This window comes from Bubalus bubalis, chromosome X (assembly GCF_019923935.1).
Source record: "Bubalus bubalis isolate 160015118507 breed Murrah chromosome X, NDDB_SH_1, whole genome shotgun sequence".
Lineage (NCBI taxonomy): Eukaryota > Metazoa > Chordata > Mammalia > Artiodactyla > Bovidae > Bubalus > Bubalus bubalis.
In genome coordinates, this window is record NC_059181.1 from 57,669,451 (window position 1) to 57,693,259 (window position 23,809).

The following is a 23,809-nucleotide window of genomic DNA, read 5'->3' on the forward strand; positions in this document are numbered from 1 at the left end:
GTGACAATATACAGCTTTGATGTACTCCTTTTCCTATTTGCAACCAGTCTGTTGTTCCATGTCCAGTTCTAATTGTTGCTTCCTGATCTGCATATAGGTTTCTCAAGAGGCAGGTCAGGTGGTCTGGTATTCCCATCTCTTGAAGAATTTTCCACAGTTTATTGTGATCCACATAGTCAAAGGCTTTGGCATAGTCAATAAAGCAGAAATAGATGTTTTTCTGGCACTTTCTTGCTTTTTCGATGATCCAGCAGATGTTGGCAATTTGATCTCTGGTTCCTCTGCCTTTTCTACAACCAGCTTGAACATCTGGAAGTTCATGGTTCACGTACTGTTGAAGCCTGGCTTGGAGAATTTTGACCGTCACTTTGCTAGCGTGTGAGATGAGTGCAATTGTGTGGTAGTTAACGTATTCTTTGGCATTGTCTTTCTTTGGAATTGGAATGAAAACTGACCTTTTCTAGTCCTGTGGCCACTGCTGAGTTTTCCAAATTTGCTGGCATATTGAGTACAGCACTTTCACAGCATTATCTTTTAGGATTTCAAATAGCTCAACTGGAATTCCATCACCTTCACTAGCTTTGTTCGTAGTGATGCTTCCAAAGGCCCTCTTGACTTCGCATTCCAGGATGTCTGACTCTAGGTTGGTGATCACACCATCATGATTATCTGGGTTATGAAGATCTTTTTTGTAGTTCTTCTGTGTATTCTTGCCACCTCTTCTTAATATCATCTGCTTCTGTTAGGTCCATACCATTTCTTTCCTTTATCAAGCCTATCTTTGCATGAAATGTTCCCTTGGTATCTCTAATTTTCTTGAAGAGATCTCTAGTCTTTCCCATTCTATTCTTTTCCTCTACTTGTTTGCATTGTTCATTTAAGAAGTCCTTCTTATCTCTCTTTGCTCTTCTTTGGAACTCTGCATTCAAATGGGTATATCTTTCCTTTTCTCCTTTGCCTTTGCTTCTCCTTTATTCACAGCTGTCTGCCTCCTCAAACAACCATTTTGCCTTTTTACATTTCTTTTCCTTGGGAATGGTCTTGATCCCTGCCTCCTGTACAATGTTTTGAACCTCTGTCCATGGTTCTTCAGGCACTCTGTCTATCAGATCTAATCCCTTGAATCTATTTGTCACTTACACTGTATTTGATTTGATTTAGGGTCATACCTGAATGGTCTGGTGGTTTTCCCTACTTTATTCGATTTAAGTCTGAATTTGGCAATGAGGAGTTCATGGTCTCTGCCACAGTCAGCTCCTGGTCTTGTTTTTGCTGACTGTATGAACTTCTCCATTTTTGGCTGCAAAAAATATAATCAATCTGATTTTGGTATTGACTGTCTAGTGATGTCCATGCGTAGAGTCTTCTCTTGTGTTGGAAGAGGTGTTTGCTATGACCAGTGCGTTCTCTTGGCAAAACTCTTTTAGCCTTTGCCCTGCTTCATTCTGTATTCCAAGGCCAAATTTGCCTGTTACTCCAGTTATTTCTTGAGTTCCTACTTTTGCATTCCAGTCCCCTATAATGAAAAGGACATCTTTTTTGAGTGTTAGTTCTAGAAGGTCTTATAGGTCTTCATAGAACCTTTCAACTTCAGCTTCTTCAGCATTACTGGTCAGGGCATAGTCTTGGATTACTGTGATATTGAATGGTTTGCCTTGGAAATGAACAGAGATCATTCTGTTGTTTTTGAGATTGCATTCAAGTACTGCATTTCAGACTGTTTTGTTGACTATGATGGCTACTCCATTTCTTCTAAAGGGATTCGTGTCCACAGTCGTAGATATAATGCATCTGAGTTAAATTCACCCATTCCAGTCCATTTTAGTTTGCTGATTCCTAGAATGTTGATGTTCACTCTTGCCATCTCCTATTTGACCACTTCCAATTTGCCTTGATTCATGGACCTAACATTCCAGGTTCCTATGCAATATTGCTCTTTACAGCATCAGTCTACTTCCATCACCAGTCACATTTGCAACTGGGTATTGTTTTTGCTTTGGCTCTGTCTCTTCATTCTTTCTGGAGTTATTTCTCCACTAATCTCCAGTAGCATATTGGGCCCCTGCTGACCTGGGGAATTAATCTTTCATTGTCTTATCTTTTTGCCTTTTCATACAGTTCATGGGGTTCTCAAGGCAGGAATACTGAAGTGCTTTGCCATTCCCTTCTCCAGTGGACCACATTTTGTCAGAACTCTCCACCATGACCTGTCCGTCTTGAGTGGCCCTACATGGCATGGCTCATAGTTTCATTGAGTTAGACAAGGCTGTGGTCCATGTGATCAGGTTGGTTAGTTTCCTGTGATTGTGGTTTTCAGTCTGTCTGCCCTCTGATGGAGAAGGATAAGAGGCTTATGGAAGCTTGCTGATGGGAGAGACAGACTGAGGGGGAAATTGGGTCTTGTTCTGATGGAAGGGGCCATGTTCAGTAAATCTTTAATCCAATTTTCTGTTTATGGGTGGGGCTGTGTTCCCTCCCTATTATTTACCTGGGCTAAACTGTGGTGGAGGTAATGAAGATAACGGCAACCTCCTTCACAAGGTCCCATGCATGTACTGCTACACTCAGTGCCCCCAGCCCTGCAGCAAGCCACCACTGACCCAGGCCTCTGCCAGAGAGTCCTGGAGACATAAGGGCAAGTCTGGGTCAGTCTCTTGTGTGGTCACTGCTCCTTTCTCCTGGGTTCTGGTGCATACAAGGTTCTGTTTTTGCCCACCAAGAATTTGTTTCCCAGTCCTGTGTAAGTTCTGGTGGCTCTATGGTGTGGTTAATGGTGACCTCCTCTAAGAGGGCTTATGCCATACCCACGTCTGCTGCACCCAGAGCCCCTGCCCCCACAGCAGTCCACTGCTGACCTGCACCTCCACAGGAGACACTCAAACACAGTTTTGTCTCAGTCTCTGTGGGGTCTCTGGGTCCTGGTGCACACAAGGTTTGTTTGAGCCCTCTAAGTGTTTCTGGCAGGTGTGGGGTTTAATTCTAAAGGTGATTTCACCCCTCCTACCATCGTTCTGGGGCTTCTCCTTTGCTTTTGGACGTGGGGTATCTCCTCAGGGACGCTCCAGGGCCATGCAGGCACTACGCAGCTGCTGCTCCTGCGCCTACCATCTTCCTGGGGCTTCGCTGCCCTTAGATGTGGGGTATCTCCTCACTGCTGCCCCCACGCTGTGCAGCCACTGCTCCCACAGATGGTGACTGCAGCCATGAAATTAAAAGATGCTTGCTCCTTGGAAGAAAAGTTATGACCAACCTAGACAGCATATTAAAAAGCAGAGACATTACTTTGCCAACAAAAGTCCGTCTAGTCAAAGCTGTGGTTTTTCCGGTAGTCATGTATGGATGTGAGAGTTGGACTATAAAGCAAGCTGAGCAGTGAAGAATTGATGCTTTTGAACTGTGGTGTTGGCTAAGACTCTTGAGAGTCCCTTGGACTGCAAGGAGATCCAACCAGTCCATTCTGAAGGAGATCAGCCCTGGGATTTCTTTGGAAGGAATGATGCTAAAGCTGAAACTCCAGTACTTTGGCCACCTCATACGAAGAGTTGACTCATTGGAAAAGACTCTGATGCTGGGAGGGATTGGGGGCAGGAGGAGAAGGGGATGACAGAGGATGAGATGGCTGGATGGCATCACTGACACGATGAACGTGAGTCTGAGTGAACTCCGGGAGTTGGTGATGGACAGGGAGGCCTGGCGTGCTGCGATTCATGGGGTCGCAAAGAGTTGGACATGACTGAGTGACTGATCTGATCTGATCTGATGCAAAGAACTGACTCATTGGAAAAGACCCTGATGCTGGGAAATATTGAAGGTGGGAGGAGAAGGTGACAACAAAGGATGAGATGGTTGGATGGCATCACCGACTCAATGGACATGAGTTTGAGTGAACTCTGGGAGTTGGCGGTGGACAGGGAGGTCTGGTGTGCTGCAGTCCATGGGGTCGCAAAGAGTCAGACATGACTGAGTGACTGAACTGCCCCATGGAGGCAAGATGACCACACTGTATCTGGGCTTCACCCTCTTCCAGGCAGCAAGAGGTGGCACTTACCACAAGGGAAACTAAAGAAGTGAGTTTAGTTTCTCAGTTTCTTATGGCAGAAACTAACAAAACAAAAGGTAGTTGAATGTGAGTGTTGTGAGTGAACCCCACCTGTGTGTACAGATTAGAGTGGTGGTTCTTAACTGGGAATGATGCTGCCCCACCACAGCACATGTTCAGCAATGTATGGAGACATTTTTGGTTGTCAAAGCTTGGCAGGGCAGAGTGTGTGGTGCTACTGGTATCTTGTGGGTAGAGGCCAAGGATACTGCTAAACTATCTTATGACACACCAGGTGGCCCCCACGACAAAGAGTTATATGGCCTCAACTATCAGTAGAACCAAAGTCCAGAAACTCCAAAACCCTTTCGGGGTTCCATAAGGTCAAAACTGATTTAAGAGTAATAGTAGTATATCATTTGTCTTTTTTGCTTACATTCTTTCTTAGAAGTGTACTGTTGAGTGGAGTTTTCCAGGGCTTACATGACTGTGACACTGACTCCCTGTTGATCAAATATAGAAACAGATGTGAAACCATGTTCCATTACTTCAGATATTAAAAAGACCTGAGAAAATGTAAAACAGTAGTTGTCTTTACACTATTTTATGGAAAAAATTATTATTTTTCAGTAAAAAATGTTAATATAGAATGGGTTTACTAGTAATTTAAATTAATAAATTAAATTTTTTGTTTTACTCAATACAGTAAATATTGAAAGCTATAACCCACAAAACTAAAACTCTTTGCCAGCCTCAGAATTTTTTAAGGATGTAAAGGAGTCCTGAGATCAAAAGTGTGAGAGCTGCTGGTCTGGAAAAAAGTTGATTTTTAAATACCTGTGAAATGTGAAACCCGTGAGAAGTGTAATTATGTATAGTCTGTCATAAATGAGGACTTGCATTATTTTACATATCTTTAGTAAAGCCTTCTCTGTGCCCTGACCCTATGCTGGAATCTGGGAGCACAATGATCAATAAAATAGGGTTCCATTGCAGCAATGTGGATGGACCTAGAAATTATCATACTAAGTGAAATAAGACAATGGAAGACAAATAGCATATGATATAATTTATATGTCGAATCTAAAATACAACAGAAGTGAACCTATCTGTGAAACAGAAACAGACTCACATAGAGACATAGAAAACAGACTTGTGGTTGCCAAGATGGAGGAGGGTAGGGAAGCGATGGGTTGGAAATTTGGGATTAACAGATGTAAACCATTATATATAGAATAAATAAACAGCAAGGTCCTGCTGTATAGTACAGGGAACTATATTCAATATCCTGTGATAAACCATAATGGAAAAGAATATGAAAAAGAATATATGTGTATAGCTGAATCACTTTGCTGTACAGCAGAAGTTAACACAACATAGTAAATCAACCATACTTCAATAAAATTAAAAATAAAATAGGGTTTCTGCCTTAAATGAGATTTCAACCTATCAGTAGAGCCAAGTCGCATTAATTGTGATGATTTTTAAAGTTCTGTAGTAGAAGTATTTTCAGAGTGTGATGGGATTACATTGGAAAGTGCAGTGTTGTTAGAATCAAGCATCACATCACTCCTCATTCAGAAACTGCAACCAATTTATATGCTTTTGGCCCATCTTTTAGTGACCGTACTGGCGATATTTAATGAATTGCATGCAGACGTGGACCTTTACGCACTTCTGTTTGGAGAAAGTGTCCTAAATGATGCTGTTGCCATTGTACTGTCCTCGTAAGTAACAATATTTCTGCCTGGGAAAAAGAGACTCTGGCTTCCTGAATGCTCTGGGCTAAAATCAGAGGCCCACCTTAAAAGTGTTAAATTTTGAATTGGGTGCTTTTCTAAATGAGGTTTATAGACTTAGTTGATAAAGTTATGTTGCTTTGTCCAGTGGGCAGTGATCAGAATGCTGATACCTTCATAATATGGCTCCTGCAGGTTAAATTAAATGAATACAGCATGGGGAGTGCTCCGCAGAATGTAGATATCTATGTTTGTCAATACTTGTAAGTACCATGGTATAAAACCAGCCCAGTACTTTCTAATTCTCTCTCTCTTTAAACTCCAGGTCTATTGTTGCCTATCAGCCAGCGGGGCTGAACACTCACGCCTTTGATGCTGCTGCCTTTTTTAAATCAGTTGGCATTTTTCTAGGTATATTTAGTGGCTCTTTTACCATGGGAGCTGTGACTGGTGTCGTGACTGCTCTAATATCCTTTCTGTGGTTTCTGCACCCGCCTGAGTATGATTATGTGACCTTGCACTTGTGAAAAGAGAGTTCTCATTTCCTCCTTTCAGAAATGAATCTTAAATTGGTTGTTCCACTGGGGGCTGGGGGCCCCTGAAATGTCACCCTTTGGTGAAACTTGACAGCCCATGGCCTAGTTAAGAGTCAGAGAAAATGTTTGAGAGTGTAGCTCTGGGCTTAGCTCTGTCCTCACCTTTGTGTTTCTCTTCTTCCTATAAACCGGTTGGAGACAGGAGTTTGGAGGAAGTGTCATTTGGGAGGTGTGGGAGGCGGCACAGAAACAGTGGAAGAGCCAGGAGGCTGGGAATTGGAGACCACCTGTCAGGAGGCTGGAAGGAAGCAGGCTGTGAAGTACTTTAGCTCCAGACTGGCTGCTGTCATCCGCTGTTCCAGGCCATATGGGGCTAACATGGCCTTCACTAGCCAGGGGCTGTCTGTGGGAATTTTAGCAAGGTGACCTTCCTTAAGCCGAGGACTGCATGATATTGAGTTAAAAACCAACAAGCCAGTCAACCAACCAGCATAAAAGCAAAGTGTAGGAATGAGCAGGCAAGCCTTCCACAGGTACACTGAGTTCTTCATCAAATCTTCTTCCAATAGCATATAGATCACCAGGGACCAATACAGATGTAATGGGAGCCACAAATGTGAGCCTCATCTTTTCAGCCTACAGTAAATACACAGATTATTAATGGAATTTATACAAGTTGGTAATGAGATTTTATCCCTTCAGGTTTTGTACCAAGTCTTTGAAATATGGTGTGTATTTTGCTCTTACAGGATATCTCAATTCAGACTAGCCATATTTAAGTGTTGGGTAGTTACATGGGGCTAGTGGCTATCATATTGGACTGTACAGATGTAGATTGCTTTCTTCCTCAAGGCTCTCTGATGCTCTGAGGACTTATATTGCTCAGTGAAACCACTCATGACATGCTTCTAAGCTGCGCTGGGGATGGCAGTGTAAGGAAGGGAATTGCCAATCCCCAAAAGTGACAGCACTTTGTAGTTCCCCTGGAGTTGTGCATTTCTCCCTCCCTCTCTCCCTCATGCATGCATTAGGCACCTGTGATGGACTCAGGCCTTAGTAGTCCACAGAGGTCAGAGTCTCCCTGCCTCATCTTCCGAGGCCTGCCTGAGGGACTCCCAGCACTGCCAGAACCCACCTGCCAGTCACACCTCAGGCCTCAACTGTGCATCTCAGAAATATGGGCATTGCCAGGAGCACAGAGAGCCCATTTCTAGTTCCCTTGGAAAGCTTGATTAAAAAAAAACAGCTTTATTGAGAGGAAATCCACATGCTGTATAGTTCACCCATTTGAAGTGTACAATTCATTGGTTTTTGGTATATTACGTTATTATTATTTTTTAATTGTGGTAAAATATGCCTAACATAAAGTTTGCCACTTTAACCATTTTAAATATATAATTCAGTGGCATTAGGTGCATCCACTGGTGTTGTGTGACCATTGCCACCATTTCCAGAACATTTCTCATCATCTGCAACAGAAACTGTGTGCCTGTTGAATAGTATCCTCCCTATCCCCTGACTCCCAGTGCTCAGAAACCTCCATTCTACTGGAGACGCTTCATTTGCTTTATATTCAAAACCATGCAGCAGCTTTGGGGCCCCAAAGGAAGAGTTGAAGGGAAAGAGTAGCCCTTTGGGGAGGGGTCCTGGGCTAACAGAGAATGATTCTCAGTGACTGTGATGTTTGTTGCTGGAGACAGTTCCTTGACAGGAGCTGACGTGACCAAGTTCACCAAGCTGCACTGCTTTCCCCTGCTGGAGACTGCACTCTTCTTTTTGATGTCGTGGAGCACGTTCCTCTTGGCGGAAGCCTGTGGGTTCACAGGTGGGTTTCCTTTGACCTTGGGTTGCCCTTACCCTCATTGTGGCTGGAGCTATGGGAGCTTGAGGGGAGGGCAGAATTCTTAATAGCTGTGGCCTGGAGTTGATAAACCACTCACAGAATGTCCCTATGCAGGATTGCTGAGTGAGCCCTGTGTGCTGCCTTAGAAATAGTTTAGTTTCCCCCAAAGCTATATATTTTAAAAAATATATAAAATTTTGAAGCTTTATTGTTTCAAACTCAGTTAGATCTTTGAGTACTCATTCTGACCATAAGTAGATGCCTAGCTGCAAAAGTTCGGAGAAGGCAATGGCACTCCACTCCAGTACTCTTGCCTGGAAAATCCCATGGATGGAGGAGCCTGGTGGGCTGCAGTCCATGGGGTCACTAAGAATCGGACACGACTGAGCGACTTCACTTTCACTTTTCACTTTGATGCATTGGAGAAGGAAATGGCAACCCACTCCAGTGTTCTTGCCTGGAGAATCCCAGGGACGGGGGAGCCTGGTGAGCTGCCGTCTATGGGGTCGCACAGAGTCAGACACGACTGAAGTGACTTAGCAGCAGCAGCAGCAGCTGCAAAAGTTACTGAATATATTAATACCTTGTTTGTAAAGTGAAAATGAAAGTTGCTCAGTCGTGTCCAACTCTTTGCAAACCCATGGAGTATTCAGTCCATGGAATTCTCTAGGCCAGCATACTGGAGTGGGTAGCCTTTCCCTGCTCCAGGGCATCTTACCAACCCAGGGATCAAACACAGGTCTACCCACATTTCAGGCAGATTCTTTACCAGCTGAGCCACAAGGGAAGCCCACCTTGTTTGTATCCTCCCCTGAATTGCTACGTTACTTTACAGACAGTAGTGATAACAAGCAAAATATATATCCTTTTAAAGATCATTTTGCATCTACTCAGATGAATGTGAGCACAAGTTTTCCTTGTTTTGTGTCTGATCTGTTTAATCACCGCTTTTCAAGACTGTGTTTTTATGGTGCTAGATTCATAGATTATTAGTGTGGGTGATTGTGTGGTGTTACTTCTTCGCATTTTCTCATTAAAAAAAAAAACTTAATCATTGGATTTGTTCTGTTAGAAAACTCAAGTACAGTTGCTCTCTGTGACCCAGGTAATTAGGAAGTGCTTTTCATCATCTTTTCTAAATACTGTAATGTATCTTTATGTAACCTACTTCCTTTAAAACTTGACAACCATCTGTAAATATATAGGCAAAGTCCCAGGTGTGTTAATTGTCTTGAACAACAAAATAATCACTATTAACCAGAAGTCTAGATTTTTCAGGGCTGGGATAAATGGACTAGTACTCTGGATCCATTTTGTCTGAATCCCTGGACCATGCAAAAATACAAATCATTGCTTTGAAATTAAATTCATTCATTCAGCAAACAGAGAGGAATATGACAGAAGTGTGTGACCAGTACACACTTCACAGTCTCTATGAGGGAGTGAATGCTAAATGCCACATCCAGATGGTCAATTCAGTAGGAGTTTAGAAGAGGGGAGAGAAAACCCTTAAAACTGGAACAAGGGGGAAAATTGAGGGCCTTGGCTTTGAAGGAGAGCAGAGTTGGGAGAAGGCAAAAGTTGATATGAGAAGTGGGGGTGGGGGCACTTTCAGTAATAGGCAACTTTCCAAAACTTTCTGTAAGTGGGATACACTGGGCTTTCCTACCTTAACTTTTTGTTTAGGGAGAGATTGTTTCCAGCTTCTTTCCCTGCCCCCTATGGATTTTTCTTGAATTCTCTTGCCAGGTGTGGTAGCCGTCCTTTTCTGTGGAATCACACAAGCTCATTACACCTACAACAATCTGTCAGCGGAATCCAGAAGCCGAACGAAGCAGGTGAGGGAGAGCCATGTGTCTTCACCAGTGATCTGGAATATGAGGGAGCGGACCCATGGGGTTTATGGTTTGCTTTTCCCTTTCTGTGCAGCTCTTTGAGGTATTACACTTCCTGGCAGAGAACTTCATCTTCTCCTACATGGGCCTGGCACTGTTTACGTTCCAGAAGCACGTTTTCAGCCCTGTTTTCATCATTGGAGCTTTTGTATCCTTTTTTGGTTCCACCATTTTCTACACAGAGAGATGACTGTTTCCAGGGAAGCCATAACAACGATAATCTCTGGTTTGGCGGGGAGGTGACTGAACCAGCACTGGTTCATGGTGTTTTTATGATGAGAAGGCGTAAGTGGTAAATGTAGAAAGCTAAAAGTATTTGATTTCAAGGACTGATGTTGATTCTAGTTGCCCTTTCTGAGTTTTCTGTGTTGATGTTGTTGTTTAGTGACTAAGTCGTGTCCTACTTTTTGTGACCCCATGGATTGCAGCATGCCAGGCTTCTTTGTCCTTCACCATCTCCTGGAGTTTGCTTAAACTCATGTCCATTGAGTTCGTGATGCCATCCAACCATCTCATCCTCTGTCGCCCTCTTCTCCTGTTGCCCTCAATCTTTCCCAGCATCAGGGTTTTTTGTTTTTGTTTTTCCCAGTGAGCTGGCTTTTCACATCAACTGGCCAAAGTATTGGAGCTTCAGCTTCAGCATCAGTCCTGCCAATGAATATTCAGGATGTTGTTTCTAGATACCCTTTCTTCATTTTCTGTGTCAGATGGCCTTTCTGTTACGCAGGTGGTTGGCAGGTGGTAGTTTGTTTTGTAAAGCATCCTTCCTAACAGATCTAAAAATCGGCAACCCGTATCTGTCCCCCAAATTGTTTTTTTCTCATTGGCACATGAATTCCAATCCAAGAGGTCAAGCTTCTGTGACCCTTGCTCTCAACTGCATGCGGGTACAGGCAGCCTGCACGTGGTGTGTGTGCTTTCACCCACGCCTCCCCATGGTGGAAAAGACCCCCCGCCCTTTTTTTTTTTTTTTTTTTCAAAAAAGGAAATGGAGAGGAACAGAAGATAAAATGGAGAAATGCTCGGTTCCTTGATTTAGTCCCATTGTGACAGCAGTATTTTGGAAGAGAGACAGTTTGGGGGTTGGCTCCTCTGAAGTGAGGAGATACATGAATGCCCAGCAGTGCATTGATAGATGAGGGCTTTGCTCTCTTGGCCTCAGACCCTATTGTTTTCATTAAAGTGAACTCTTTTGGGCTTTGAAACTATAGCAATTCAGCTCCAAACCCAGAGCAGGAGGCCACTATTGCTGCCTATTCCCTTTTGCCTTTTCTGAGGCCTCATGGATATCCTTAGATCCTGGGATGCTGGTCCCCCAAAGAGGAGTGTTTTTTCTCTTCTGAGCTTTTCACTTATTGTGGAGGAATAACTGATACTTACCAAGCAGCTAGAGAGAGAGACAGTGGCTTCATGCCATGCCAGACTCCTGCCTGTTAAGAGTATTATCTGCTTCAACTGGGCTCATTTCCTAGGTTTACACACTCACCAGACAAAGAGCTAAAGATCTGGCAGATCAGTGTTTTTATTCTTAAGAAAGACCTTGCATGTCGCTGTGATTTGTATTCTTAGCATGGCATCCTGTGAGACATAGTGAAAGTGCTGCCCTTGTTTATGGTGGGGGGCCTTTTTCAGGGGGGAGCCAGGGCCTCTGTGAATCCTGAAGGCCACTTCCACTTGAGGACTCCTCTTCTCTCCTGTTAAAAACAAAACAAACACAACAGTAGCAAAAAGGAAAAAAGGGAGAGAGAGAGAGAAAAGAAGCAGAGGAGAAGTTCGAATTATATCCTAGGGAAGGCAGAAGAGAGTCCCACCCTCGCTTCTGTCTGAAACAGCTGCAGCTCCAGCAGCTGGTGGTTGCTCTGCTGAAATGGAAGCTCCCTGTTCCTCTGGCTTGCACAGTGGTTTCCTGCTGTGAGCAGGGCAGTGTGCCTCTCTCTGTTGGGCTCTGTTCTAAACTCAGCAAGTGACGAATGACCAGTTTCCTTGAATTCTTTGGTTTGCACAGTGAGTTCCTCTTCCACACTCTGCCTTTCCTCCATCTCTTACCTCCCCAAAGACATGTTAGCCACTTTGGCAGAGAGCTCTCCCCAGGCTGATCCTTGTGAGGAATATGAATGTTTCTTCATTGTATAAATACTGTAAGCTTCCCCCCTCTTACTTGTAGGCTCTTCCTGGTCATACACACCCTGAATGTTTACCAAAGCTTACAACCTTACCCAGCAAACCTTCTGTTTATAGTTTGACTCAGGTTAGTAATTTTTTTCTTCTTATGATTTTTTTGTTCCTCCCAGTAGAGTCCAAACACACTCTTTACTTCTCTTAACTCTGCACCCCAGCCATGGTACCTTAGCTTCTCTCTGAACTCATTTTTTTAGATAGATCAGAGACTTGGTCTGTATCAGTTTAATCAGATCAAAAAGTTACAACAGTGTGTTTAACAGGCCAGAAATTATCTCTGTGAGCTGGAGGTTGGGAAAATTGGCCAGTCGAATCCCACTTGCTGCTGACTTGTTTAGAGGCAAATGAGACAGCCTGCCTTCTCTGTGCAACTCTCCTGATCATAACAAGGTGTCATGGTGTTCCTGAAATTCTCTGCCCAATCAGAGGTTGTGTGAAAATGCCATTTGGGGAACATGTTGAGCCCTTAACCTCCACCTGGTGGTCAGGTTGCCATCTTCTTGGGCAGAGCCGCCCACATCTACCCACTTTCCTTCTTCCTCAACTTGGGCAGAAGGCACAAGATTGGCTGGAATTTTCAACACATGATGATGTTTTCAGGTAAAAAAAATGTCAATAAAGTGAGTTTTATTAAGCAGGCAGTGTAAGTATGATTAAAATGCAATCAATAAGGTTCATAAAAAGACAGAAATTCAAGTTTCTGGTTCTTTGGGATCCCCTGAAGTGCTGAGTAGACAGACAGACAGACATGTTAAATAGAGCTGATACTGATTTTGTAAACCATACTACCACATGTGAACATTTTCCTCTAAAATATTTGCATGTTTATCTCTACCACCCAAGGAGATATATACCTGGAGATATATATGTATTTAGAGTACTTGATTGTTTTCTAGTAGGTGTTCATAACCCTTAATCTTCCAGAAGGGCTTCAGACCTATAATTAGAAGGAAAATAAGTCTTTAATGATGAAGAGTACAGGCCAAATTATTTGACACCTCCGAGCTTCAGTGTCCTCTCATAATGAAATAATCAATTGAGATCCCTCCTAGCTCTAACTTTCTAAGAAATAAAATACACCCACATTAGCAAGATGAATCCCAAACTGGAAGATAAGAGCCATGATAGTTCTGCTTGACTTACACTGTCTCCCAGATGCCCCCTGTTAACTATAAAGCCGAGAAAAGTGGAGAAGCCACTGAAGGGACAAAGGACAATAAATATGTGAAGGAAAAGAAAGGAGAGAACAATTGGCATGAACAGATGGTTCAGTGAGAGTGGAAAACATCCGATTTTATAGACAAGACTCAAGTAAGAGTATCCCTGCAGAGCAGAGGGAGAAGATAGTGGGGTAAAAGGCCACTGTGACCCTTAGAGGTACCTCTGTCTGGGAAAGGGGAGGGGATGTACAAGAGGGACAGCAAGTGGCAGCCCTTTACTGCCACACAGTAGTTCTTGGAGGCCTCAGAGAATCATACTAAAATCATATCATTAGGCACTGCTCAGCAAAGCAATTGTGTTGTCTAGTACTCCCTTGCATCTCCATTTAAGTACACAGCCAGCCCTAAAGATGTCCTTTCCCTCTGACACATGTTTGTTGGGCATTCCCTTCATAAAAGCCATGCTTCTAGGTTGTGGAGGATATAGAAACCAGCCTCCTTCAGGGAGCTCACAGTCCACTGAGGGGAGACACAATATAAAAGCTAACTTTCTCCCAAGAGAGGGTGGTGAATTGCACAAAAGAGATGTGACATAAATGTGGAGAAAATCAGGGCCCAGGGCCATCTTCATCCAGGGGGTAGCCTTCCAACTGGGCTTGGATTCAGTGGCATTTCAGGAGGCAGAAGGTCAGAAGGGCAGGAAAGCATTGCTGTGTGTGGCCTTGAAAGCCTTCTTCAGCAATCAATGCAAAGAAATAGAGGAAAACAACAGAATGGGAAAGACTAGAGATCTCTTCAAGAAAATTAGAGATATCAAGGGAACATTTCATGCAAAGATGGGCTCGATAAAGGACAGAAGTGGTATGGACCTAACAGAAGCAGAAGATATTAAGAAGAGATGACAAGAATACACAGAAGAACTGTACAAAAAAGATCTTCACGACCCAGATAATCACGATGGTGTGATCACTGACCTAGAGCCAGACATCCTGGAATGTGAAGTCAAGTGGGCCATAGAAAGCATCACTATGAACAAAGCTAGTGGAGGTGATGGAATTCCAGTGGAGCTATTCCAAATCCTGAACGATGATTCTGTGAAAGTGCTGCACTCAATACACCAGCAAATTTGGAACACTCAGCAGTGGCCACAGGACTGGAAAAGGTCAGTTTTCATTCCAGTCTCAAAGAAAGGCAATGCCAAAGAATGCTCAAACTACCACACAAGTGCACTCATCTCACACACTAGTAAAGTAATGCTCAAAATTCTCCAAGCCAGGCTTCAGCAATATGCGAACCGTGAACTTCCTGATGTTCAAGCTGGTTTTAGAAAAGGCAGAGGAACCAGAGATCAAATTGCCAACATCCGCTGGATCATGGAAAAAGCAAGAGAGTTCCAGAAAAAACATTTATTTCTGCTTTATTGACTATGCCAAAGTCTTTGACTGTGTGGATCACAATAAACTGTGGAAAATTTTGAAAGAGATGGGAATACCAGACCACCTGACTTCCCTCTTGAGAAATCTGTATGCAGGTCAGGAAGCAACAGTTAGAACTGGACATGGAACAACAGACTGGTTCCAAATAGGAAAAGGAGTACATCAAGGCTGTATATTGTCACCCTGCTTATTTAACTTATATGCAGAGTACATCATGAGAAACGCTGGACTGGAAGAAGCACAACCTGGAATCAAGATTGCTGGGAGAAATATCAATAACCTCAGATATGCAGATGACACCACCCTTATGGAAGAAAGTGAAGAGGAACTAAAAAGCCTCTTGATGAAAGTGAAAGAGGAGAGTGAAAAAGTTGGCTTAAAGCTCAACATTCAGAAAACGAAGATCATGGCATCCGGTCCCATCACTTCATGGGAAATAGATGGGGAAACAGTGTCAGACTTTATTTTTTTGGGCTCCAAAATCACTGCAGATGATGACTGCAGCCATGAAATTAAAAGATGCTTACTTCTTGGAAGGAAAGTTATGACCAAGCTGGATAGCATATTCAAAAGCAGAGACATTACTTTGCCAACAAAAGTCTGTCTAGTCAAGGCTGTGGTTTTTCCTGTGGTCATGTGTGGATGTGAGAGTTGGACTGTGAAGAAGGCTAAGCACCGAAGAATTGATGCTTTTGAACTGTGGTGTTGGAGAAGACTCTTGAGAGTCCCTTGGACTGCAAGGAGATCCAACCAGTCCATTCTGAAGGAGATCAGCCCTGGGATTTCTTTGGAGGGAATGATGCTAAAGCTGAAACTCCAGTACTTTGGCTACCTCATGCGAAGAGTTGACTCATTGGAAAAGACTCTGATGATGGGAGGGATTGAAGGCAGGAGGAGAAGGGGATGCCAGAGGATGAGATGGCTGGATGGCATCACTAACACGATTGACGTGAGTCTGGGTGAACTCCGGGAGTTGGTGATGGACAGGGAGGCCTGGCGTGCTGCGATTCATGGGGTCGCAAAGAGTCGGACACGACTGAGCGACTGAACTGAACTGAATGGTCTAGTTTAAACATGAGACACACAGGCTAATGCAGAATGCGGGTGAGGTTGGAAAGGGAAATTTCATGTGAATTGGTGCAAACCTTCAAGTTGCATGTGAATCACCTATTGGGCTGGTTAAAGCTGATTTCTGGGCCCTACCACCAGAGAGTGATTCTGAGGGAATGGAGTGGGCCCCAATAATTTGCAGCTCTAATGTTTTCTCAGCTGTTGCTGCTGCTGATGGTGGTTTGAGGACCACACTTTGAGAATCATTGCTGGAGTCTAGACCATAGAGTAGCCCTAGTGCCATGCCAAAGAGTTGGGCTTTTATTCAAGAGCATCTGGGAAACATTAGAGGCTTCTCAGGAAGGCAAGACAGAGCAGAGCCTCCATACATATGAGAAAAATGCCAGTGGAAAAGAGGAAGATGAATTGGAGATAACTTGGTCACCTAGATAAAGTGTGTTCATCATCTTCTGTGTCAAAAGACTGAGAGATACACAGTACTGTTTAAAGATATCTGCTATCAAAACTTCAAAATTATTTTCCTCAAGGCTATGAAAGAAATACCTGAGGTTCCACTTCCATATTGCCTACATTATTCACCTAATAAAGAAAAATGGAGCACACGTTATCACTCTCAGACCCTCAGGTTTTCTTCTTTGAGACAGCATCCATTTAAAGGTTGAAATATTAAGTGATGTCATAGCTGGCTGTAGGATGATCTAGATGTGTGTCAGTATTTCAATAAGACAAATTAATAGAGAACATCAACCTTGCTCTGTTTATTAATATAACTTTTATTGAGTTGCTCCAGTGAATTGCAGTGAGGTTCTCAGATGAATGAAATCATGAAATTGTTGGGAAAAGTGGAAAAATATACAAATAAATATAGTGAGTATAACTTTTCATTCTCATACTATACAGGCAGTCTTACCCATGGTGAATAGGCATTTATGCTGTGTACTGTGCTTAGTCACTCAGTCATGTCTGACTCTTTGTGACTTCATGGACTATAGCCCGCCAGGCTCCTCTATCCATGGGGATTCTCCAGGCCAGAATACTAGAGTGTGTTTCCATGCCCTCCTCCAGGGGATCTTCCCAACTGAGGGTTTGAATCCAGGTCTCCCACATTGCAAGCGGGTTCTTTACCATCTGGGCCACCAGGGAAGCCCAAGAATACTGGAATGGGTAGCCTATCCCTTCTCCAGTGGATGTTCCCAGCCCAGGAATTGAACTGGGGTCTCCTGCATTGCAGGTGGATTCTTTACCAGCTGAGCTACTAGGGAAGCTCTTACAATAGGGTACTTATATATTATACTTATTATACTTTTGGTTTTTATCAATAAAATTTTATGGAAATTTGTTTTTTTTTCTCCTTTATGTACATACCTAATATCCTTCATTTTTCCTCTTGGCCCACAAAGCTTAAAATATTTAGTATCTGACCCTTTATAGAAGAAGTCTTCATCTCCTGATATAGATCAGGTTATATTGTTACTTCTCTGCCTGGCTTTGCTAAGTAACTGCTGTTTTGTACATTTCACATATTCATACCTAGCCTGTATCTTAAGTTTATAATGACTATATAGCACTTGAGTAGTGCTTGAATCACAGACTTGGAAAGCTTATATTATTATTTATATTTATTTTTATTTCATGTTACTAGCAGGAGAATTCTTTCAGTAATGAAAGAGTGTTATTATTCTAAGGGGCTTCCCCGGTGGCTCAGTGGTAAAGAACCTGCCTGCCAATGCAGGAGATGGGTTCCTGGAGAAGGAAATGGCAACCCAATCCATATTCTTGCCTGGGAAATCCCATGGACAGAGGAGCCTGGCAGGCTATAGTTCATGGGGTCATAAAGTGTCAGACATGACTGAGCAACAAAACAACAACAAGGCCATATGCACATTTGGTTTGATGGGCAGTTGTATGTTTCTATTTTCTGATGAGTGGACATTGGTGCTTGAGTTTCTTGCTGATTGCCAAATACTAGCATCAGTGTGATTCCACGGGTATGGGATAAGCTTCACAGGTACTCTCAGCAGATCCAGAAAAGTTGTTAATTTAGCCACACACCAAATTAGATCCCAAACTATGGGGTATTCACATATGAGATTCTCACAATGTGCTGTACAAAACAGGGCAGTGTTTTTCTTATTGCCTTTGGGCATTTTGCAAAAGAAAACTTCAAATAGGAGGAAATCATTTAAATTCCTTTAAGGTTCTTTCTATAGAAAACAACTTGACTCTTGAAGCATAAGCAGATACAATTTATTAGACCTGTGTGGCTAAGCAGTAGGTCTGGGGACACATTGTTATTTATCCTTATGACAAGAGAGCTTCCTCTTTGGTCCCCACAGGCCTCAGGGGAGCGATGGCATTTGCACTGGCCATCCGAGACACGGCATCCTACGCACGCCAGATGATGTTCACGACCACTCTCCTCATCGTCTTCTTCACTGTCTGGATCATTGGTGGAGGCACGACGCCCATGTTGTCATGGCTTAATATAAGGTTGGTTTGAAACAAGGCCAGTTTTGTGTCTAACTGTGTCACTATTCCCACACAGAGGCTGCTACATACAGCTTAGCACATGAAAGCCTTTTATTTTTTTTTGTTTTGTTTGGGGAAGGATTAAAATTTTAAAAAAATTAATAAAAATTCAGAGTATTGCATTTTCTATGAAAAAAAATCATTAAAATGTTTGTGGGTACAAAAGCAGAGTAAGAAACAACCTGGACCTTGGTAATGCTGAGACATTAAGGCAAGAATTCAAAAAGTCTTAAAGCTACAGGACGGGGAATAGACATAGCTGCTGACAGTGTCTGGCGTTTCATACTCCTCTGAAATCAAATCTACAGACTTGAAAAATAAGCTCATCAGCTGAAAGTAAGGAAAGCAATTAGAGTTTTGTTTTAGGAGGAAACTATGCTGCGCCTCTTGCTTGCATGCACAGAAGAGGTTACATTTCCTGCATCACCCTCATTTCTTGCAGCCTCATGGACATCCCCTGCCTGTGGTTTTGTTAGCTGTGTCAGGATGGAGGAGCACTGACCCAAGTTTAAGTTTTTTTTAAGAGCATTTGAATTCCAAGCTGTGCTTGTGAGCTGGTCCAGCATCTTACAGTAAAGAGGACATTGAAATGGGTTGAGAGACCCATACCCTAACTCTGGCCCTGGTTTAAGACAAGCTCCTCATACCTTTGGGCCTCCATATGTCTTCACGTTAAACGAAAGCGTGCTGTCAGCTTTTCTCCAGGTCCCTTTAGCTCTGAGTGTGCTTTCTATATCATTGGAGGTGCTCTCACCACCTGCCTCAGTTTCAGATCTGCAGAGGGTAAACATGCTGGGGATGAGAAGACTCTGGTGGCACATAGGTATGAAGAATTCTCTAAAAATCCACAAGATGGCAATGTTTTTTTCTTTTTTTCCTTTCTCTGCTGGCTGCTGGTTTGTGTGGAGCTGACAATTGCGGAGCACATCTAGTTTGGAGAAGAAAGAACCAACAAGGATCTTGCAGTGATCCTTGGGGTCAGGGAGAAAACGGGTTTGAGAAAATAGTCTTTCCCCTCTGGAACTTTTATATTGATGGGAGGCAGGGGTTGCTGGGCATGGCCACCATTGGTTGTCACCAGGAGTTGTTGGTGCTGGCTGCACCATTTCTGAGCTACCATGTCCTAGCCTCAGATCTGGGTGGGTCTGCAGAACCTGGGTGGACTTATCAGTAAGAGTCTTCTAATAGCTAAAACTTGTGCTGCAGCTGTTTTTTGAGATGCCAACACTTACATTAAGATATTCCGCATAGCATTCCTATAAGGGAGCTAATACTATTATGTTCATTTTAGAGCTGAGGAAACTGAGACATAGAGCAGTAACTTGCCCAAGGTCACAAAGCTGTAAGTGAACAAGCTGGGATTTGAACCCTGGCATGCTCTTCACTACTGTACTATACTGCCCAAAAGCCTTGCTGTGTTAGTGACTATTTTTGTGTTGGAAAATCTGGGATAATTAGAATTTCAGTTTCTTGGTATGAATCTCAAGAGTCACATGAAGGAAAATAGTTCATCTATGGAAATAGAAATCTGAAGAAGAAAACGTACAAATTTTTGGCTTTAAACTTGAGATATAAGATGGTACCATCTCTGTTCTGTGTAGCAAAATAAGAGCAAAAAATGGTTTACCCTGCACACAGTTGAGAATCTGCATTTGGTGACCTCTCTGTGATTACTTCCTGCTCCAGTTTACCTTGTCACCCAGTAGATGCCCTAGATGCTCAGAGCCAGGTTAAGTTGCGTTTTTCAGGCTATTTCATAAGTTCCTTTTCTGATGACCCCACCTATCATTATATATAGGACCAAATAATTATCCAATGAGAGTAGAGAGTTGACTTTTGACATTTTGCCCATTCTCAAACCCACTTCAAAAAGTGGGCCATTGAAATAGTCCTGCCCAGAGCTGAGAGCATGGGCCTCTTTCCCTGATGCACACAAGCTGTATATGTACACATATAATAATTGGATTGTTGTGAAAATATTACAGTGATATATAAATTAGCACTTAAAAATAACAGCTTCTACATGATAAAAGGTCACAAAATGACTGTGTATATGAAACATCCAATTTTTCCACATCCTTGCCAGCATTTGGTATTGATAGCTTTTATTTTACCTGCTCTAATAGGTATGTGGGATACCTCATTGTTGTCTTAATTTGCATTTCTCATGGCTAATGATGTTGAATATCTGTGGTGAAATATCTGTTCAAGTTTTTTGTCTATCTTCTAGTTGTATTGTTTGTTTTTTATTGAGTTTTGCATTTGCTCTAGAAACTAGTCTGTTTTCAGATATGTGTTTTGTGAATATGTTCTCCTACTCTGTAGCTTGTCTTTTAATCCTTTTAATAGAGTCTGTCTTAGAGCAAAACTTTTAATTTTGATGAGATGCAAGTTATCTTTTTTAAAATGCATCATGCTCTTGGTGTTAATGCCTAAGAACTCTTCATCAAGCACTAGTCCCAAAGATTTTCTTCTATGTTAGCTTCAAAAAGACTTTTTAGTTTTATGCTTTACATTTAAATCTGTGATCCATTTTGACTTAATTTTTAATATTAGACATGAGGTTCAGGTTGAAGTTTTATTTTGTCTGTGGCTATCCAGTTGTTCCGGGCTTCCCTGGTTGCTGAGCTGGTAAAGAATTCGCCTGCAGTGTGAGAGACCTGGGTTCAATCCCTGGGTCAGGAAGGTCCCCTGGAGAAGGGAATGGCTACCCACTCCAGTATTCTGGCCTGGAGAATTCCATGGACTGTATAGTCCATGGGGTTGCAAAGAGTCAGACATGACTGAACTTTTTCTTTCACTTTCATCCAGTTATTCCAGCATAATTTGTTAGAAAGACTATCCTTACTCCATCGAATTGTTTTTGCTCCTTTGCCAGAAATCAGTTGGTGGTATGCATGAGAGTCTGTTTCTATTTGCTCTGTTGATTTATATGTGTGTACCTCCACCAGAACCATACTGTTTTGATAACTATGATTATATGTTCAACTTGAGCATCAGGTAGAGTGGGTCCTCCCACTTTATCCTTCTTTTTCAAAATTCTCATAGCTATTCTATTTCCTTTCCATATATATTTTAGAATGAGCTTGTCCATATCCTAAAAAAAATTGTGCTGGGGTTTTCAAAGAAATTGTGTTAAACCTGATTTATCAGTTTGAGGAGAATTGACATCTTTACCTTGTTGAGTCTTCCAATTCACAAACATGGCATGTTTCTCTGTTTATTTGATCTTCTTTGATTTCTTTTATCAATATTTTATAGTTTTCATTATACAGTCTGTGCACATTTTGTTAGATTTACTTCTAAGTATTTCTTCTTCTTTTTGAGCTATTTTAAATGTTATTCTATCTTCAATTTCAGTTTCCATGTGTTTATTGCCAAGATATAGAAATATAGTTGGTTTTTGTGTGTTGATCTTATATCCTGCCACCTTGCCAAATTCACATATTAGTTCTAGGAAGGTAGTTTGCAAATAGAGACAGTTTTATCTTTTCCTGTCCAACCAGTGTCCCTTTTATTTCCTTTTCTTGACTTGTTGCTCTGACTAGAGCCATCAGAACTGTGTTAAACAAGAGTGACGTGAGCAGACATCCTTGCTTTGTTCCCAATCTTAAGGGGAAAGCATTCAGTCTTTCACCAATAAGTGTGATGTTAAGTCTATAGAGTTTTTGTAGATGTTTATCATCAACGTGAGGACGTTCCTACAGAATGCTAGTTTTCTGAGGGTTTTATAATGAACAGATGTTGAATTTTATCAAATGCTTTTTCTGTACTAGTTCATATCATTATATTTTGTTGTTGTTTAGCCTGTTAATATGGTAGATTACATTGATTAATTTTAAAATATTGAACCAGCATTGCTTCTTTAAAACTAGTCTTGCTTGTATAAATGTTTTACATATTGCTGAATTCTACAAGCTAATATTTTGTTAGGGATTTTTGTGTCTATGTTCTTGAGGGATACTGGTCTGCAGTTTTCTTTTCTCGTATTGCCTTTAGCTGATTTGGTATCAGGGTAATCTCACCTCACAAAATGAGTTGGGGCAATTTTCTGAGTCCTCTGTTTTCTGGAATAGGTTGTGTAGAATTGTTGTTATTAATAATTCTTCTTGAAAGTTTTATGAAATTCTCTGGTGAAACCATCTGGTCCTTTAGTCTTCTTTTCCAGGAGTTTTGTTCCATAAATTATGAAGCCAATATCTTTAATAGCCATAAGGATATTAAGATTATCTATTTCATATTGGTGAGTTGTGATAGTTTGTGAAATTGGTCCATCTCATCTAATTGTCATGTTTATGTTGTTCATAGCCTAACCATATTGTTGTTTTGGTGTCTGTGAGATCTATAGTGATATCCCGTGTTTCATTCATGATATTGGTAATTCATATCTTCTCTCTTTGTATCTTTCAGTCTTGTTAGGGTTTTGTCAATTTTAATGATTCTTTTAAAGAACTAGCTTTTTACTTAATTGATTTTCTGTATTGTTTTTCTGTTTTCAATTTCATTGATTTCTGCTTCTATCTTTATTAGTTCCTTCTTTCTATCCAACTCTACCCAGGTAGTGTAATGAAGCAAATTGTACCATGGGTAAAAAATACATATGGTGTCAGTTCATTACATTTTTCCAGATGTGTATAAATAGTGATTATGTAGGAGACAGAAACTGACATTTACAGTGATTACATCAAAACAAATTCCCCCAGAAATAAGGTAATGAGACTGATTGGTTTTTCTGGCTTGTGGCTTGTGGTGTTAATGACCACGAATCATTTATGTGAAACAGGTTCTATTTCTAAAATAATTCAGAAATCCCCTGAAGTTCAGGGTGGTGTTTTGAGCTCTGTGACCTTAGTGAGATCAATACCAAGTTGTTTCTTACTTCCCCAGGCTGTTGACAGAGGTCCTGATAAGGTACTTAGTGGGTTCTCGGAAGTCCAGAAGCCCAGGGTAGGACATGGAGTTAACAATGACTTTTAACAAAGCTAGTGGAGGTGATGGAATTCCAGTGGAGCTATTTCAAATCCTGAAAGATGATGCTGTGAAAGTGCTACATTCAATATGCCAGCAAATTTGGAAAACTCAGCAGTGGCCACAGGACTGGAAAAGGTCAGTTTTCATTCTAATCCCAAAGAAAGGCAATGCCAAAGAATGCTCAAACTACCGCACAATTGCACTCATCTCAAATGCTAGTAAAGTAATGCTCAAAATTCTCCAAGCCAGGCTTCAGCAATACGTGAACCATGAACTTCCACATGTTCAAGCTGGTTTTAGAAAAGGCAGAGGAACCAGAGATCAAATTGCCAACATCCACTGGATCGTGGAAAAAGCAAGAGAGTTCCAGAAAAACATCTATTTCTGCTTTATTGACTATGCCAAAGCCTTT

The 23,809-nt window shown here is 41.9% G+C and overlaps 2 protein-coding genes across 5 annotated transcripts in view; one reads left to right on the forward strand and one right to left on the reverse strand.

The window, feature by feature from the left end:
• The window catches only part of SLC9A7 (solute carrier family 9 member A7), a 174,907-nt gene that overhangs the window by 114,303 nt on the left and 36,795 nt on the right, over positions 1 to 23,809 (forward strand). For 2 of the 3 annotated variants that reach the window (XM_025276766.3, XM_025276767.3), the window contains exons 6-12: positions 5,661 to 5,766; positions 6,104 to 6,245; positions 8,034 to 8,139; positions 9,907 to 9,995; positions 10,087 to 10,200; positions 12,719 to 12,830; positions 18,234 to 18,387. In XM_025276766.3, coding sequence (XP_025132551.1) covers positions 5,661 to 5,766; positions 6,104 to 6,245; positions 8,034 to 8,139; positions 9,907 to 9,995; positions 10,087 to 10,200; positions 12,719 to 12,830; positions 18,234 to 18,387 — 823 coding nt within the window. Of the gene's footprint in view, positions 1 to 5,660; positions 5,767 to 6,103; positions 6,246 to 8,014; positions 8,140 to 9,906; positions 9,996 to 10,086; positions 10,201 to 12,718; positions 12,831 to 18,233; positions 18,388 to 23,809 lie in introns of all 3 variants that reach the window. The other variant, XM_025276768.3, reaches the window with a different exon arrangement.
• CHST7 (carbohydrate sulfotransferase 7) overlaps positions 11,551 to 23,809 on the reverse strand; it is a 77,224-nt gene continuing 64,965 nt past the window's right edge. For both annotated transcript variants that reach the window (XM_006046805.3, XR_006548830.2), the window contains one exon: positions 11,551 to 11,746. The gene's annotated coding sequence lies outside the window, so the exon portion shown is untranslated. The remainder of the gene's footprint in view (positions 11,747 to 23,809) is intronic.